The following is an 18,374-nucleotide window of genomic DNA, read 5'->3' on the forward strand; positions in this document are numbered from 1 at the left end:
GGATGCTTAACTTGCTGGGATCCTTTGACCCCAGCTGACTTCCTGCCCTTTGGGCAGGGGGCTGGACTCGATGATCTCCCGAGGTCCCTTCTAGCCCTAATGTCTATGAAATCTATGAAATATGAAATCTATGAAATACCTAAGTTCACTAGAGAATCACATCTCTCAACTTTTGCAGCTGTTTCAGTTTATAATCCTGGTGTGATTACACTTATTGAGTGATTCAGACCACTGGATAATATTAGTCTCTTTCAGAAACAGCTGTATGAATTCACAGAATCATAGAAAAAGTAAGACTAGAAGGCACCTGAGGAGGTTATCTATTCTAATCCACTGCTCAAGGCAGGATCATCCCCATCTCAATCAGTCTAGACAAGTGCTGGTCTAACCTGCTCTTAAAAACTTCCAAAACTGAAAGTTCCATAACCATTCTACATGGTTTTTTCCAGTGCTTAACCTACCTCATAATGAGACAGGTCTTCCTAATATCTAACCTAAGTTTCTCTTGCTGCAATTTAAAACCATTGGTCCAAGTCCTACTGCCATAGATAATAGTTGTGGTGCTTAACCTACAGCCCCCAGGCCAGATCTAGCCACAGAAGTATAGGGAATGTGTGGGAGGACATGTGGGGGCATGTGCCCCCCCTGAAATTGGCCCTCACTGGCTGGGGAGTGGGGAGTGATGGTTGGTGCTCTGTCCTGAGAAGGTAGGGGTGCTGAGAGAAACACTGGTGGCACTTCTGGGTTTGCCACCACTGGCAGAAGTGCCAGCGGCAATCAGCCACTAGGGGACTCCCCCTGGTCAGCAATCAGCTTCTGGGGGACCTTCCCCAGTCAGTGATTGACCACTGATGCCCCTCCAGGATCAGGAGGCACCAGTCATCCATGCACAGAAGTAAATGGATCTCACCCACAGCATAGAGAATCAGTGGAAAGCAGCTTGGCCTTGTGCATCCCTTTCCCTGCGCTGGTGCAGCCCCTGCCCTGCATCATGCTGCCAATTCTTTTTGCACTGGTCTCTGTTCTCTTCTTCTTCCCTCCTTGTCCTCTCCTTCCTTCCTCCCCTACTGGAAAGAGAAGTGTCCTGTGATGAAATGGTATCACAAGCATCCAGCTCAGCACTCTAAAAGGTTGAGTTCTGCTGGTTTATCACCATTTTCTGTATAACTACCCCGCAGGTATAGGAAGAATCTAATCAAATTCCCCCCTCAATCTTCTCTTTTGCAGGCTAAATAATCTCAGTTCTTACAGCCTTTCCTTGTAAATCATGTTTCCTGGACTCTTATCATTCTTGCTGCTCTTCACTGGACTCATTCCAATTCATCTACATCTTTTCTTGCCTTGGCTTGTTTCTGAGGGTCTTATTAATAAAGCTCATTTTGCTATTGGCTTTTTTTTCTATTTTCTTTTTTGCAATCATAGCACACTGTTGACTCATATTCAGTTTACAGTCTTCCAGAAGCCCCAGGTACTTTTTTGCAGTACTGCAGCCTAGTCAGTCATTCTCCAGTCGGCATTTGTACCCATGATAAGTGCAGGACTGTGCACATGTCCTTACTAAGTTTAACTTGATTAATTTGGACCATTTTTCCAATTTATCAGTCATTTTGAGTCCTAATCCTACCCTCCAGAGTGTCTGCAATATACAAAGTTTGGTGTCATCAGCATGCACACAATCCCATCTTCCAAACAATTAATGAAGATATTAAGCAATATCAGACCTACAAAAAATATTAAGAACCTCATTCAATACTTGCATCTATTTATTGATTATTATTTGAGCATGATGCTCCAACCACTTCTGTATTCAGTTTACAGTATTTCCATCTAGTTTGTATTTCCTAAGCTTACTATTGAGAGTATCACGGGAGACAGTCCTAAAACCTTGCACTACTAATTTCTCCATCCACAGAATCTGTCATCCTGTCAAAGAAGGAAAACAGTTTAGTCAAGCATGTCTTGCTCTTGATAAATCCATGTTGGCTGTACATGTATAAATTTGAGGTCTTTTTTGGTTACCTTTTTTGTTCAGTTACACTCTTGTAACATTTTCAAACATTTATTTGTACCTATGCTGGTCATGACCTAAACCAAAACTAAACTAAACATAAGATTCTCTGAAAAAGAACAAATACCACAAGGCTTATAAGAACAGTTGCTTGGTGCAACCCCAAAGCACTCACTGGTGTACTTTCAGATCTGGGGCCTGCATACAGCAGCAGATGAGAAAAACGTTTTCAGAACTAGTTCCACTGGGACTTTCTCATGCTGCAGTGAGTCAAGCCCTTATTAGGCAGAAAGCAGGGTAAATATGTACCTTAACATGCTTATGATTGAGGTTTTTGAAAATTCAGGTATAGACCCTAATCTTATGAGCTGCAAATCATCCTCCATGCTTATTGATTTTGAAGTTTGAGCCTTCTTAAAATGTTAGACTGTTTTAGAATTCATCAAGAACTGGGTAAATTTGTAGACTGTGTTTGAGGCTGAAGTTAAAAACATAGAGGTGCCAGATTTATTTGAGGAGATGAAATTTGATCTGCATATTCATGTCCCCTGAATTTCAAAATCCAGGTCAAAGCACTAGTAGTGCATGCAAATAATTGGAATGTCATATGAATTATACAAATAGCTGATGCTATGGGTATGGCTCTCTGGTTGGATCACAATAGTTCCTAAGACATTTTGCTTTCCATTTTTTAAGAACTGTCCTCCCACAAATGCCTATTTGTTTTATTTTCCCTAACAAATATATTATCATAGTCTCTGATGACTTTTAAAGAAATTAATTCTATGAGGCAGCCATAGCTTTACTTGAGTTTCCATATTGGTTTTTATTTTTGTCTTCTAACTTTTGTAATCCATATTTTCTAACCTTTCATAATGCTTTTTAATGAGTGATAATCTTTTTGTGTGCATGGTGACGAAATGAATTAAATACATACCTTTGAGAGAAGATAATTTACTATCTTCAGAATCTAGGCCAATAAATATAAGCTGGACCATTGAAACATACATTTAGGTAAATATAAAAGAATGAAATAGGAAAAAATAGTACAAGTGTCTACAAATGTTTGTCTAGGGCTAAAGGGGGAAAAAAAAACTTGTACTCTTACACTTTCTTATTCAAAAAACAAAAAGGGCAAGATTATTCTACATTTACCCCAGTGCCTTATTCATTTGCTTCAGAGCTGGCTGAGAAAGGGATTATGATATTGAGAATCAGAGTTAATTTCCTGAATGTTGCTACAGGAAAGAAGTAGCCTTCTACTGATGTATACTGGAAGTCTCTATGCACTCCCTTGGCTGCACTTGTGAGGATGAAGGATGAAATCAGTCACCTTCCCAGCTTCTTCCCTCCTTGTCCCTGCCCACACATAAGATGAAGCCAGTTTCTCCTCTTTGCTATGACTTCTAGTTTATGCAAGAAAATAAGGGGACCCTTTCCTTCTCTTTTTTGGAATACAGGTCAAATCTTTAATCATACAACTGTAAAATACTCTTAACATAATGTTCTACACTGAAGGTGCACCTACATGTGTCACTATGGAAGTCTCACTTTTGGAACTACTACATGTGTAACTTTTGGAAGTACTACCTTTTGGGAGTACTAAATCATGGCACAGTAACAGCCTATAGTGCACTGTAAGCATGGTGCACGGTTATTTTTTGCAGCTACTTCACTATAGCGACATGCTCCGCCCGGTATAGCGTTATGCTATGGCTAAGTAGCTGCTGGTTATGTAAAAACGCCTGCAAATGCTACACTGCTGTAACATGTTGCTACAGCAATGTCGCATCATGCATAGACGCATCCACAATATACGCACGCTTAAATGTAGATGAAGAACAGCTCATTACTTTCACATAATACCTTAGCAAGGAAGCTACCGGAAAATTGGCCATTTTTCTATTTCTCAACCTGAATAGTATAAAAGGTTATGTAAAAACTGGAAAGTCTCATCTGTATTTTTTGGGATGATAACTATAATAATCTCTTCTTTATTTTTGCAGAGGAACATCAATGGAAATAGACTATATAATCAAACCGAATCTGCCTGATGCAGTTTTAACTGTTGCCTGGGAAATATCAATAGATTCACTATTTCCATTCAGATTTAGATCCAGATGATTACTTTTTAAAAGTACTTCAGAACATCATGTATGAACTTTTAGTGATTGACCAGACAAAATGATAGGAACTTCTCCTGAATGCATTAAGAAAACAGTATTTTACACTTAGCACATCACAAAATTCCTCAGCTTATTTTGTACAATATTGTGCAATAAAACTGAATTGAAATGATAATACTGTAGAAATATGATGTGACATGATTTAATGTTAAATACAGTTACATCATGGTGCATATTGTCCTTTACATGCTTAATTACCATATTCTCCAATACAGCTTTTGCTTTAAAAAAAGAAAGGAAGGGGTAAACATTTAAAAATAAATTTACCTTGGGAAAGAAAAAACAGAGAGGTTACGTCTGAATTGTTTCAGTTATGCATAGAATGTGAATTGTGACTTTACACTTGAAAGGGAGGGGGGAAAAAACCACAGAGGAGGGAGGTAAAAGTGGAAAAAACACTTTGGGGGGTTCCTGTCACAGAGTTTTCTACTATTTGTCTGCTTATAGGGAAAGAGAACCTGTAATGACAACACAAAATGTTGGGTCTTCCAAGCTCGTATCCCTGCAGAATTCTTAGGGAAGGACCCATACAAATGGCAACTGACCCAGAGGTGCAAATAATTAATGCCTCCACTTTCTTTGGTTGGTTCCTTATCTTCCTGCAACATAGCAGAAGCCAACCAGCTAGTGGCTAAGCTAACAACAACCAGAGAGGACAAATTCTTTTCTAGCTATTACATAGCATATCACTGGCAAAATTAAAACTGTGCTTGTGGACTCTGGGTCTAAATTCCATGCTTTAATTTCTAATCCACAGTTTTTCTTCTACAAAACAAATATGCTGTGGCTATTGCGGTGAATATTTAAATAAAACAGACAGTAGTTACATGTCCTTTGCCCAAATAACTAGGCAGCATTGTTAACACTCTCTTAACTGTACTCACCTAGCATATCACAGAAGTATAGCTTGCCAGTAAAACAGTACTCCTAGAAAATTTTCAGCATTCGCAAACTCTGAATTTCTAGATGACACAACAAAATGCTGTAGACACATGACTGTTCCAGGTTCTCCTGTTAAATTGGATTAATTACCAAACTGTCTATTGATTTTGTGTTCTATATTATATGCTTTGTTACTTGCTCCATAAAAACAAGAAAACAAAAACATAACAACAACAATGACAAGCAGACTGAACAACTCACTAAAACGGATTCACAGGCAGAAATTGACACATCAACTAGATTTCCTCTTTCCTATTACACATGTGAAAATGCCATCCCTATTACGATCACATTGTGTAGTGTGATAGTCTGTATTTAAATCGTAACTTGTCGAAGAATATCTAAGCAGAAACTAATGTCACATCAATTACATCAATGCACTGCAGTTTAGAGATTATGATCACACTGCTGTCATGCAGATGTCACAAAATATTACATGGATGAATCCTGTAGAGGAAAAATAATTCTTTGTAATATAAATAAAAGTAAACAAAGAAAAATAAAATAAGCATTTTTAATATTAAATTACTTAAATCCAAGAACCAAATCATTATCTTCAGCTGATAGCAATATGTTTTCTGCTTTAGTAATGCTTTCAGTCCGGTAAGACAACCTTCATATCATTAGCTGCATCTAATCACATTTAAGGAAGCTCTGACTATTGGACTGGATGTGTCAATATAAGTTATACCCCTCAACCATGAGGGAAGTCAACAGGTGCCTGGGTGCAACAAAAAAGAAGCAATGGACTCACTATCTGTAAATGACTGGACAAAAGAGGGAAGAGATGCTGTAAAGCCAAACAAAGAAAAATTGCATATTTGTAAGATTTGTTATCCTTGGATAATGAGAATTGCTACATTCTTGCAAAGCAGAAAGGGGTCAAAATCATGCCAGCCTACCAGGAGAGAGGGAACTAATTAAAACTAATGAGACCCTTGAAAAAGTTTTCTGTTCCTGCCCCATAGTTTTCATACAGCTATTGATATATTTATGCTTTATTTCCTAAGAGAAAAATAGCATTTTTGTGAAGAAACAAAAATATCTATACAGAAACCAGTTTCATGATTACAGATTCATAAAACATTACCTTGGCTTCTTTCCCCATTAGCTTTACATGCAATATTTTGTCTGGTGGAAAAGTTACCACCCAGTGTTCCACTTTACTGCTCCCCTCTTTGGGTAATCTTTTCTCAGATAAGAGTCTGGCAACATCCACCTGGAACATGTGCCAAATCCCACCTTTGTCACCATATGCCATATGGAAAATTGGCACAGTATGTGTCCCATGATATCTTGGGCAAGCTTTCTAGAATCAAAACCTTTAATGCAGTAGTGAGCAGGCAATAGCAGTGTCACAGGACAGGGTCCCCAGGGATGTCTGTGGGACCCCTAGGGCCCCTTGACCATGCCAATTTCGCCCAATGGGCACCCACATTCTTTCCTGCCATGTCTTGATGTAATTATAATAAATAGGGAGGCTGCCTTCAAGTCTAGTTGGACAGAGCCCTGATAGACCCCATGGAAGCACCCCATGGAGCCTCATGGATTCCTAGACCTCTTGTGGGTCCCATTTCAAAATGGATGTCTCGGGACACCCGCAGCCTTTTAGGCTATATGCGTGGCTCCAAACTGCCCCTTTGCCATGCCCTAAACCTCACAGATGGTATAGACACAGTGTCCCTCTAAGGCCTTGGTTTCATTCAGCCTTCAGGTCATCACAGGACTCTCTGCAGCCCCATCTCACTCTGCACCCACACTGGCACTGGGCTCTCCATGGCCCTGTCTCAGTCTCTGCACCCACACTGGCATCAGGTCGTCCCCCGTAGCCAGTACCTGGTCAAGCAGCGCTTTGCCTCTCATTGGCCCATAGACTTCTTGAGTCAGGTAGAGGTCATCCACTCAGGAGAGAAAGCTTTGCGCCCGCTCAGATTTAGCTAAGTGATCTTCCCACAAGATATCCGGGTAATTGAAGTCACACTGGCATCAGGGTCTGTTCACCTCTGAACTCTGTACCATCTCTGGTGCCGGGGTCCCCACACTATAGTGGGCCCCCTTAATGAGACCTAATAGCCTCAACCCAAACCACCAGTGTTAGAAACAAAAGTAAAAAATGCAAGCCCCTAGGCAGTACCATAACTCAAGATGCACAAGGTGTGCTCTGCCCCTTAACACTACCAGAAGCAGAACTTAGTCAGGCCTCTTCCCTTCACTTCATCTAGGAGGGCTCCTTTCCCTTTGGCCACTGGCAGAGAACTGCCTTCCCTAGTTCCATCCTGGGGTTTATATGGAACCAGGGCCCTGCCTCTTCTGGTCAGCTGGCCAGGTGCAGGTGCAGGCTAATTTGCTCACTAGCCTGTTGCCCTGATAACCTGAACCTGGGCTTCTGTCCGTCTCTTTAGGCTCTCCCCAGGAAGTTTCTGCTCTTCTAGGAGCAGGCACCTTAGTGTCCTGTGACAAGCAGCTACAACTAAAGACAATGAATTGCATTTAAATTCTGATACTTCTTAAGTTCCCATGTACATCCCTCCCAACTACAACATAGAGGTCCATAAATCTGAGATGTCTACAAGTCACCATGAGTTACGGGCCAAATCCAGAGTCCAGTGTCTATGTGCATGGGACGTAATAAGGCAGACCCTAGAGGATTAGTTAACAGAATTATTTCATAGGGGATAGAAAATTCACCTCAGATCAATTTTCGTTTTGACCTACTTTTGATAACTTGCTAATATAAAGAAAGAGATCAAATGTGTTCAGAAACCATAATTATATATCTACAACACCCACTTTTTCATCTCCTCTCATTTGCTGCAAACAGTTTCTAAACCTGGGAGAGCTTGTGACAGATGCTGATCAAATATGCCAACCATTAGGGCAAAAGTGGTTTCATATAAACTGTACAACCTTTAATCTTTTTATCTTTTTATGTTGAACTGTTATACCAACTAAATGAAAATGGATCACTTTTGCCTTAATTTAGGGACCATCTATGGGAATCGTAGATAATTATCACCCCAAACCCTATAATATAGAGCATACTTTTCTTATCATGACATTTCCAATTTGCCACCTACATATTTTGCTCAAGGTTTTCTTGAAAACTGGTTAAGAATAAATTAAATCCATTTATTCTTTATAGTCTCAGAGATTGGGATTCCCTTTTCATGAAAATGTCATAGGAAAATACGTTTAGAAGATAAAAAATTTTTGCAGACTACAGCCAATGTGCATATCAACCAAATGATCTGGTGTGTTACCTGAAGCAAAAAAAGCTTCCACTTAGAAGCTAAACTGAAAATGACCTTGTGTTTTTTTTTTAAAAAAGGCTGGCAGCTGAGGTCGTTGGAGTGTATTGTGATAGACAGTGCTACTCTCTGTATGGTTAGGAGGCATGTCTAGTATGTGGATTACAGTCAAGTAGGAAAAAAAACATACAATAAAAAAGTTTTCAGATGAAATGATGCAATGGCAAATGAAATTTACTACAATTATGACTGTCATAGAAGACTATAAGTTTCAGTAACTTTGTTTTGCCTTGATATATGACCTGCTTTTTTTCAAATTAGGACCCATAAATTAAGTATGTTCTTTATTGGTCCTTTCTGACAGGGACATAGGCAACAGTAACGATATATTCCCTAGCAGGCAGATCCCAAAGGGACACCATTTTGTGCAGTGTAGTTTAAAGAATATATACACAAAAGTTGGCTTAAAATTGACTGAATTACTGAGTCAAAGTAACGAAATAGAAATAGGGCTTTGACTTTTTTAATCAACAAATTTTAAATATGTAAAATAAAAGCAAATTCCAAATTATTTACTTTTGGAAGAAAATCGTTTTTAAAAAGAAAATAATTTACAAAAAGACATGCCGAATGCATGAATATGTACCATCGCAAGAACTGAATCCATCAATAGAGTTACATGCATCTTCTGCTTGTTTCTGTAATAACAAATTTCCACCAGAATATTTTGATTGACAGATTCTTATTTTTAATGCCTGTCTCTTTTAGGAGCAGCTTAACGTTAAGATGAAAAATACGCTTGGGGTTTCAAAGCAGGTGGAAAAACTCACACTTCTGATTAAAAAGGGAATTGCCTCTAATCCTGTGTTTTCCACTGTGTCTCAAAATGTCCTATATATAGATGAAAACACATCTTGACACCTTTGAAACATTTAGAGAGAGAAAAATGTGTATAACTTACCATTAAAGTTTACAGCCCGGATATAACTAAGTAGCTCTTTCCCATCAATTGTGCTCATTCTTGGACACAGGCCAATATATCCAGGACAGAGATCTTTATGCATGTTGTGTAGTGCATAGGCCATGGAATAAACAGCATCAATTACAAATTGCACCTTTCCTTCTTGCTCATAGGCTGAATCTCTTGCAATTCTTTCTAATCCTAAGGATAGAGAAAAAGAATCAATTCACTTCTATTTATATCTGTGTACGTGTTATGTATGCATCGAGTACGAACATAAGATTAGAGTCAGATTAATAGATAAAATTAGCTATCCATCAGCTAAATAAAGAAGACAAGAAAAAATATAGCCATCTGGATTTACCTCTAATCATTATGTACTGTGCCAGGTTTATAAGCAATGTGTGGAGTTCTGGGCAAAATATTTCATTACAAGAAAAAGAAAGAAAAAATATAGATTTGTATTCCACAATCTCTCTTTCCAGTTTAGTAAGTTTCATTGAACAGCTGGTTACTGTTATTTATAGGACACCTTTACAGCAGCCTGCCATTCTGTTTTAAATGAAATTTAGAGGCTACTTAATTTATATCTACATCTATTGTTTGATCAAATATATTTAAACTTGTTGAAAAGGTGGTGGTTTTTCCCCCAGTGTTGTGCTCATCTGTCTGTATTTAAGAATGCTTATTTGAGGTCCTTTTCTGTACTTAACATTGAATTATATCTCAAAATTGGAAACCTTGAATTGTACTTCATTGTATTGTCATCTTTTTTCCCTCATAAAAACTGTGTTATTAATAACAAATGAATACCACACAGAAAATTTTGGATTCAGCAAGATAGTTTTAAGATGAATGATTAGGGTGGATACTGTTGGATTGAAAGAAAGAACAAAAGAAACAAAGAATGAAAAGAAAAAAGTCAATCATCTTAAACAGACATCCAGGTTGATATTCTGGACCCTTAAAAGTTATAGAGATATTACCACTGAGTTAAACAAACTAAAATTTCACTTCTGAGGAGAAATGAAATCCAGCAGACACCAAATAACAGGATTGCAATCCTGGCCCATTGACATCAAAGGCAAGTCTAATCCCAAGAATTACCTTAAATTCAGTTGGAGTAAAGTTACAGGTTACATTTAGACCATACTAAATCTGTAGAATATTAAGCAATGCTAAAGTTAGAATGTGCTATGAGCAGTTGTGCATTAAGGGTTAATAACATTTCTTGCCCGCACAGATCTGACTTGCATCTAGAGGGCTGGGAGCGTGAGGGTGGTTAGGAGCCAGGACACTTGGACTGCACCCAGATGAGTACAGTCCTGCAGTACGTAGTGCAGCAGACATGTCTAAAGCGCCACATACTACATGTTCTGTTGTTCTCCATGTTGCAAGGGAGCAGTGCAGAGAGGTTTTTTAACCCCTGAATATCCAAGGGTCAAAAAAAACACCCCCAAAAAAACAGAGTGGCACATGCGACAGCAGCATGTGCCACCCAAAGCCAGAGCCTGGCAGGCCGGACTCACACTCAGCTGCCAGCCAGGCTCCATGCAGCAGAAATGACATGGCTGCAGCCCTGTGAGGCTCCCAAGCCCCTAGGTAAGGCTGATGGGGCCACCTCAGTGCTGGCCCCAGCCTCTCCTCCCCATGCAGGATAACTTGCCATGTGCCAGAGGACACGTGGCACAGGCATTCTCTGGGGACAACTAGTGGTGGTGCAAGGTGCAATGGCTATGGCCATGGGGTCTATACCTACCCTGGATGGGGCAGGAGGACTCGGCACAGTGCATTGTGGGGTTCTGGAGGACTGTAAATTGCTGATCTAATCTTTATGGAGCAGAGTGAAGTTACACTAACATGAGCTAATGTTAGCATGGCATGGCCCAGAGTTGAAGTAGCATAACTTTGAGATGATCAGAGGGCACTTAACAAATGTTAATGAACTTTAAAGTGTGGACACTTGCATTTTAAGTATGAGTATAATAACTTCACCCTTAGTAAATATTCCATTCAAATTCTTTCAAGCATGTTTACAAACCTCCAAAAAGTTGTTACCTGCATCATTTACTCTTATTTCCCAAACTTATCACTTTTCTAAACCAGAAAAAAACCCTCAAAAAATAAAATAAACTTGTCCCAAATGTATTTTGTTCCATTAACCTTAAAAGGAATACAATATTCTTTATATCTAGAAATACATTAAGTATAAGATCTTTCAGCCTTGCAACATCTGTTGAATCCTAGTAGCCCTAAAGACATATCTTATGAACAAGGATGAACTGAAAAATTGCCAGTGGCTATACTTGTATGCCTTTATTTTATCAGATATCAAGCCCACAGTTCTGTAATGCAACGGTAGATAGAGACAGAAAAATATTGGACAACTTTGTAGAGGTGAGCAAGTGTGTGTTCTGACAATCAGCAGTTCTTGTTATATCACATTTAGTGGCAACTGAGGGTACTCAGGCACATCTACACATGGGGCAGACTGCATAGTGGTGCAAACATTCAGAACATGCTTACTACTTGTTTAAGTAGCCTCACCATCATGGTTCATGCCTGGTGATACTACATTGCTGTAGCAATGAGCTACGGTGCAATAGCTCATTGCTATGGTGATATAACATCTTGTGTAGATATGTGCAGTATCTTTGAATATCAGCTCAAAGATTTTATTTTTCTGTTTAAGGAACATTAGTGAAACAGGCACAATTTTTTGAAATGTACTAGTTACTTGAAATAGAAACCTTAGTTAAATGGGTAAGTTGCATGATAATGTCCTTGACTGGGTAAGCATACAAGTTTTTCTCTGCAAATATTCAAACTTTTAACATTCATTTTCCAAACACAGAGAAAGGGATTTGGTTTAAACAAGCTACATTTTATAAATATAAACCACCTGAAAATTACCAGCAGTAATTTGTACTGAATACCTCATGATTCTTTCTATAATTGTAATTGGTACAACATGATGCTGAGTTGTAGCCTTGGCTGAATAGTACTGTGGCAGAGCACATTTTGGTGCCTGCCACTTTAAGGCTGAAAGCAGGCAGCTGGCAGATGCGGGTCAGCCCTGATGAGGCAGCCATTTTTATCCAGGCCCACAGGGTTGAAGTAGCAGTAAGCTGCTGGCAGCTGGGAAGCAACAACACCTAGCTGAACTGCTAATGGGAACACCTTAGAGATAAGGGACAGCAGGAGGTTCCTAGAGGCCCAGCAAGGCTCCAAGCCCCAGAGAGAAGGCATTTGGCCTAAAAAGAGTTTGGCCCAGCTTGGGAAGGCCAGGGTGACACCGAAAACTCACCGGCAGCAGGAGTCGACGCTCCAGGGAAAGCCACGCAGCTTGCAAGCTGGCTTTTCATTCAGCTGAGGCTGGCCGGTGACGTCAGTGGGGAACACCGGCCGGGGCGGATAAAAGCGGCGGCGGCTGCAACGAAGGGGGCAGATAGCCCCGAAAAAGGAAATACGTGGATGAAGGAAGAAGAGGGTGAGGCCCCATGGCATCCAGGGAAGGACAGGGAGCCAGAGCAAGAGGAGCTGGAGAGCAGGAGCCGGCGGCAGTGGCCAGGAGTCAGTGGCAGGCAGGAGGCACCTATATTGGATAGCGGTGAGGGGAAGTCACCGCGGAGGACCCGCCGGAGCCAGGTGCACGCGGGGCGCGGTAGGGCAGTGAGGAGCCCTAAGAAGGAGCCAGATCGGGGCAGGGTCGCCGTTGGGACTGCAGGTGACTGGGCCTATTAGAAACGTAGGTCCTAGGAGCTGAGGGTCTGGAGCCAGATTCGTAACTGGAGATGCTCGACCCTTTTAGCATTTGGAAAAGGGGTAAAGGAGGGCGGCAGATGGACAAGAGGAACCACGTGCCTGTTCCTCCGGGCCAGCTCCAGAAGATGGCGTGATGCTGGGGTGCAAGGGTGGTAGGAGCCCCGTGTACATCCGTTGGGAGGACCCGGGCAACAAGAACCCGTCAGTTGACCCCCCCATTGAAGGTACATCAGGACGTGGCAAGCGAGAGCGGGGGCGGTGATGTGGGGAAGGAACATCTGCTTTGCCCTCAAGGGTCCTTGGGCAGGACAGACATCTAAAGGGCGGTGGCCTCAGAAGCATGCATAGCCCGACGGGGACAGGGTTTATGGTTGTCAGGCCTACACTGGGGCTAGGCAAACCCCTGACTTAGAACAGGCAGGGGGGAGGCCTGCAGCTCAGCTGAGCCCAGTTTAGAGTAGAGCCATTTTATTAAGATCCCTGGGGCTCTAAGAAAGCCCAGTATGAGACAGCTATATGATGGGGCCCAGGAAGGGACCCCTGTTGCCTAGGGAGGTCGGCTGCTGCAGTGCTCGGACCAGAAGACCCCAACTGTTCTATGCAAGAGGGCCAGGGCTGGACGGCTGAAGGGGCAGTTAACGCGAGGGGCAGACCTGGGCCATGATGAGCCACCTGGCACCCTGACTGGCCTGAAGGTGGGGCCAGAGCCTAAGGATGCTGAAAGTCTCCTCAGCTGGGGGGGGAAGGGGACGTCACTGTCTAAGGGAAGAAAGGCCCAGCAAGAAATCAGGCTGGAATGGAGGAGGCTGAAACTCAGCCTCTGGGTGAGAGGCAGCCAGTAGCAGCCCCAGAATGACATGTAGCCCAGCAGGGAAGAGACCAGGCCTGCTTGGTCCTGGGTAAGACTGAAAACTGCACCCTGCTGAGGAAGGGTGGTCTGATGGGCTGTCTGTGGTGGGACAGTCCCCCAGAAATGCCAGGCCTGTAACCTCCCTGGTGAAAGGTGAGGAGGGTTGCCTCAAAACCCCAGGCCTGACATCCTGGTGGGTTATCCAGAACTGGGGACAGATATGGGGGCTGGGCACATCTCCAAACACCTGAGCTCCATGGGGTGCAACACACTGGAGGAAACAGCGAGCGGGGCATATGTGGAAGGCCCTAATGAGGGCATAAGTGTGAGGCCCTGGTGAGAGGACAGTTAGAAGGCCCCAGAAGGAGGGCATGAGGCAAAACCCCAGGAGGGGGCAGTGAGGCCAAGGTTGATCTATGGACAGCTGAGGCTGTAGTTGGGCCAAAGGACAAGACCCTGGTAAGTCCTCAGATGCTGTGAAGCCAAGTGTTGAGTCAGAGGGAGACCCCAGGAAGCCCTCAGATGTGGTGAGGCTGAGTTTGGGTCAAAAGGGCAAGTAGTTGGCTCTAAGCAACTACAAGGGAGTGAAAGTAACAAGTTAACCAGAGAAGGGCTTGGGTCAAAACTCCACTCAGGGTGAGGTGAACTGGCTGGTCACCGTGCAGATGAGGGTTGCAGAAGAAGCCCAAAAGGTTGTACCAGGACCAGTCAAGGAGAGTGAGTAGGGAAGTCTGATGGTCTATGTGGTTGCTCAAGGGAGCAGGGCAGGTTGGGCATGGCCCAGTGAAGGTTAGCATGTAACAGTCCCAGTGAGAGAGGGCAGAGTGTAATAGGCCCCAGTGACAGGAGGGCGGCATAAATGAAGCCCAATGAGGTGGAGTGAATGGATGAATAAATGAAGCCTAGCAAGTGGCTGAGTTAGGCCCAGCCACAAGCCAGAGCATAGAGCAACTCAAGGATGCAATCTGCAAGGCATGGGACATGATGAGGGAGGTTGGAGTCGTGTACAGCACCCTCTGACATTAGGGCATTAAAATGGGCAGACTCCCACATTTTACACCAAGTTTTGGGAACAGCACAGATGTGACAGATGAGACTGGGCAGACTGCCCTACTTAGACAGGTGGGCAGGCTGACGTGAGACCGGGTCCCAGGATGGCCCCCTGTCACAGGTACGTACATTGTCCCCCATGTGTGGAGGTGCCAAACACTAACCTGAGCCTCACAGGCTTGCTCATCCACTCAAGTGATACCCTCCCCACAACTTTCTCAATTGCCTTTCCCCCCACCCCCTGAGGACCTCTAGAAGATCCAATAGCTTTCTTTCTACAAGGCCAGACAATTACCATTATAATTTCTAAGGCTTAAGAGGATGCACTCTCTAAATACTAATGTACAAAACATGGACATTTACAAACATTTATACAATTAAAACACAATGGTACAAATGTGTTAATATAAAATTTTATCTTTGCTTAACAGAAAAAAAAAAGGTAGTCCAATTTGCTATATTATAAAAATAATGTATTGAGACATCCTATGGGATTTATATGGATAACCCAGCAATATAATCTTTCATTTGTATCTCTCACAGATACGTAGGCATAAATCATTCTACCACATACATTATAAACAAGATTATGAATTTAGTAGAGCTGTGTGTTTCCTTAATTAGGTGGTAAGAAGATGGCATCACAAAATTTCTGTTTTCAAGATGCTTCAGACACTTACCAAGTAGTTCAAAACCTATACTGTTTTTTACCAAGGGTCTCTATGCTTTCCATAATTAAGTGAAAGAAGAAAACTGTAAATTAGGTTTGTGTGTTCCTTCTTGAGATTTTCAACCATTTTCTCTTTCTAGCATTCTCAAACATCTAAAACAGTAATTTACAAAGATGACAGTGACTCATCAACTTAATTGGCTATAAAATTTGATTATACTATACTTCCTAAAGTAAATGTTAATGTATAGCTATAAAATGATACATATTTTCAATGCCATAAATATAAGTCAACCGCCCACCAAAATAATGCCAAGCCTTCAGATGTCATTATTATCAAGTACTACTTATTCAGCCTTGGGTATCAAGTTAAAATATTTTCATTTATGGCTTGAAATTAAAGTTAACTGGACATGTTTCTACAAATACAGATGCTCCAATAGAAGAATACATCATTATAAATTTAGCAGCCAAACTTTAATGGTTTCATAAGAACATAAGAATTGCCATATAGGGCCAGGCCAATTGTCTATCTGCCCAGTAACCTGTCTCCAACAGTGTCAGATGTAAATGCTTTAGAGGGAGAGCACTGAACAGGGTATACCTAGAATGATCTATCCCTCCCTGCCATCTACCATTATTGGTTTAGAGATGCCAGAGGAAATGTGTCGAACCATTTTGTTCAACAGCTATTAAGAGATCTATCATCTATTAATTTATCTATTCCCTTTTTGAACCTTGCTATGCTGTCTGCCTTTAACACTTCCTGTGGCAATGAATTTCACAAGTTAACTATACAATGTATAAAGAAGTACATCCTCTTGTTAGTCTTAGACCTGTCTCCTACTAAATTCAGTGCGTGTCCCTAGCTCTAGCATTTTGGGACTAGGTGAACAACAATTCCCAGTTCACTTTGTACACACCCTTCATGATCTTATATAGCTCTGTCATTTCCACCCCTCAGCCTTCTCTCATCCAAACTAAAGTGTCCTAGCCATTTTAGCCTCTCCTGATATGGCAACTGCTCTTTATCTCATATAATTTTGGTTTCCCTTCCCTGTACCTTTTCCAATTCTTCCTCCTTGTGATGGGGCAACTCTCAGGGCCAGGCCTCATACCAGTCCATACACCTGTCTCTGTGGGGCAGTCCACCTTTTCCCACCTGTCACGACTCTGTTGTTCCCATAAACTGGTGGTATAATTCAGGAAGCTGCCATTCCCAGCCCTGATGCCAGAGGGTGCTATCTGTGGCTCCAAACTATACCACCTCCCCTATACCACAGCCCATGTCTCACAGATTGTATCCAGATTAATATTACTCCCCAGTTTGAGATCAGAGCAAACCTAGTCCAAAGTCAGGCTCCACACACCAACTCATTCACACCTACTCCCCTCTCACAGGAGGCCTCTTCAACCCTGCCCCCCTCTCACCAGGGCATCTGGCATACCACCCATTACTGAGCCACACTCCACTGCTCTTGCTCCCCTTGAGCAGTCCCTCTTGGGCCATCAGGCTTTGCTACTTACATACTGGCCTTACCACGCAATCTTTCAGTTCCCACAAGTTCCCCTACTCTACATGGTCTGGCCTTATGCCAAACCATGGGATAACTGTTCCCCAAGCCCCTCACTGGGCAACTGTACACTACACACCATCCTGGGGTCTCTGTCTTATACTTGCAAGCAACTTCTCATGGGGCTGGCCCTTGGGCTGGTCCCTGGGCTGGTCCTTGGGCTGATCCTCAGGCTGTTTCCCGGGCTGGCCCTTGGGCTGGTCCCTGGGCTGGTCCTTGGGCTGATCCTCAGGCTGTTTCCCGGGCTGGCCCTTGGGCTGGTCTTCAGGCTTACTCCCATTTGGCCCTACTCAGCATGCCCCTGGGATTGTCCTTCAGATCTACTCCGACTTCAGCCCTACTCAGCCCCTGACATGCACAGCCCTTCAGGCCTACTCTGACTTGAGCTCCACTCGCTGCAAGGCCTCACGATGCTCAACACACTACCCGCTTTGGGGTCTCCAAGATTTGCATCCCTACTGTGCTAAGGCACCTACACATGGGCATACCTGGCCCCCACTACTCTTCCAGCTCTTGGAATTACCCACCAGATGGGGCTGGGGTTAAGGCGCCCCTACCTGCCTTTCACTGGGGAGTTAACTGGCCTGGCATTTCCTGGGGGCTCACACACCACTAGAAGCCCCACCAGGCCACCCTTCCCCAGCAGGGTGCATTTTTAAGTCATGCCCAGAACCAAGAGCCTCATGCTCTTATCTTTAGATGGTCCATGCTGCTCAGCCAGGCGATGTTTCTGCCTGGGCTGGCAGCAGCAAACTGCAGCCTTTATACACACTTCGCGTAACAAAATGTCTGCCCTCATCAGGCACCTGGTAGCTGCCTGCCTCTGCCCTCAAAGTGGCAGGCATCTCTTTGAGATGCAGAGACCTGAACTGTACACAGAATTCAAGATGTGAGAAAAACATGAATTTGTATAACAGCATGATGAAATTCTATGTTTTGTTTTCAGTTCCCTTCTTAATGATGCCCAACATTTTATTGGCCTTTTTCGCTGCCACTGCACATTGAGCCGAAATTTTTAAAGAACTATCTACAGTGACTCCAAGGTCTCTTTCCTGAGCCCTAACATCAAGTTCAAAACCCAGCACTGTGTATGAGACAAGTTTAAAGCTAACAAGAAAAA

General features: G+C 42.6%; 1 protein-coding gene across 3 annotated transcripts in view; it reads right to left on the minus strand.

Annotated features, from left to right (window-relative positions):
* GRM8 (glutamate metabotropic receptor 8) overlaps positions 1 to 18,374 on the minus strand; it is a 570,128-nt gene that overhangs the window by 224,923 nt on the left and 326,831 nt on the right. For all 3 annotated transcript variants that reach the window (XM_019543461.1, XM_019543459.1, XM_019543460.1), the window contains exon 7: positions 9,346 to 9,546. In XM_019543461.1, the coding sequence (XP_019399006.1) occupies positions 9,346 to 9,546 (201 nt within the window). The remainder of the gene's footprint in view (positions 1 to 9,345; positions 9,547 to 18,374) is intronic.

The sequence above is a fragment of the Crocodylus porosus genome, unplaced genomic scaffold (genome assembly GCF_001723895.1).
Source record: "Crocodylus porosus isolate Cpor-Errol unplaced genomic scaffold, CroPor_comp1, whole genome shotgun sequence".
Classification (NCBI taxonomy): domain Eukaryota; kingdom Metazoa; phylum Chordata; order Crocodylia; family Crocodylidae; genus Crocodylus; species Crocodylus porosus.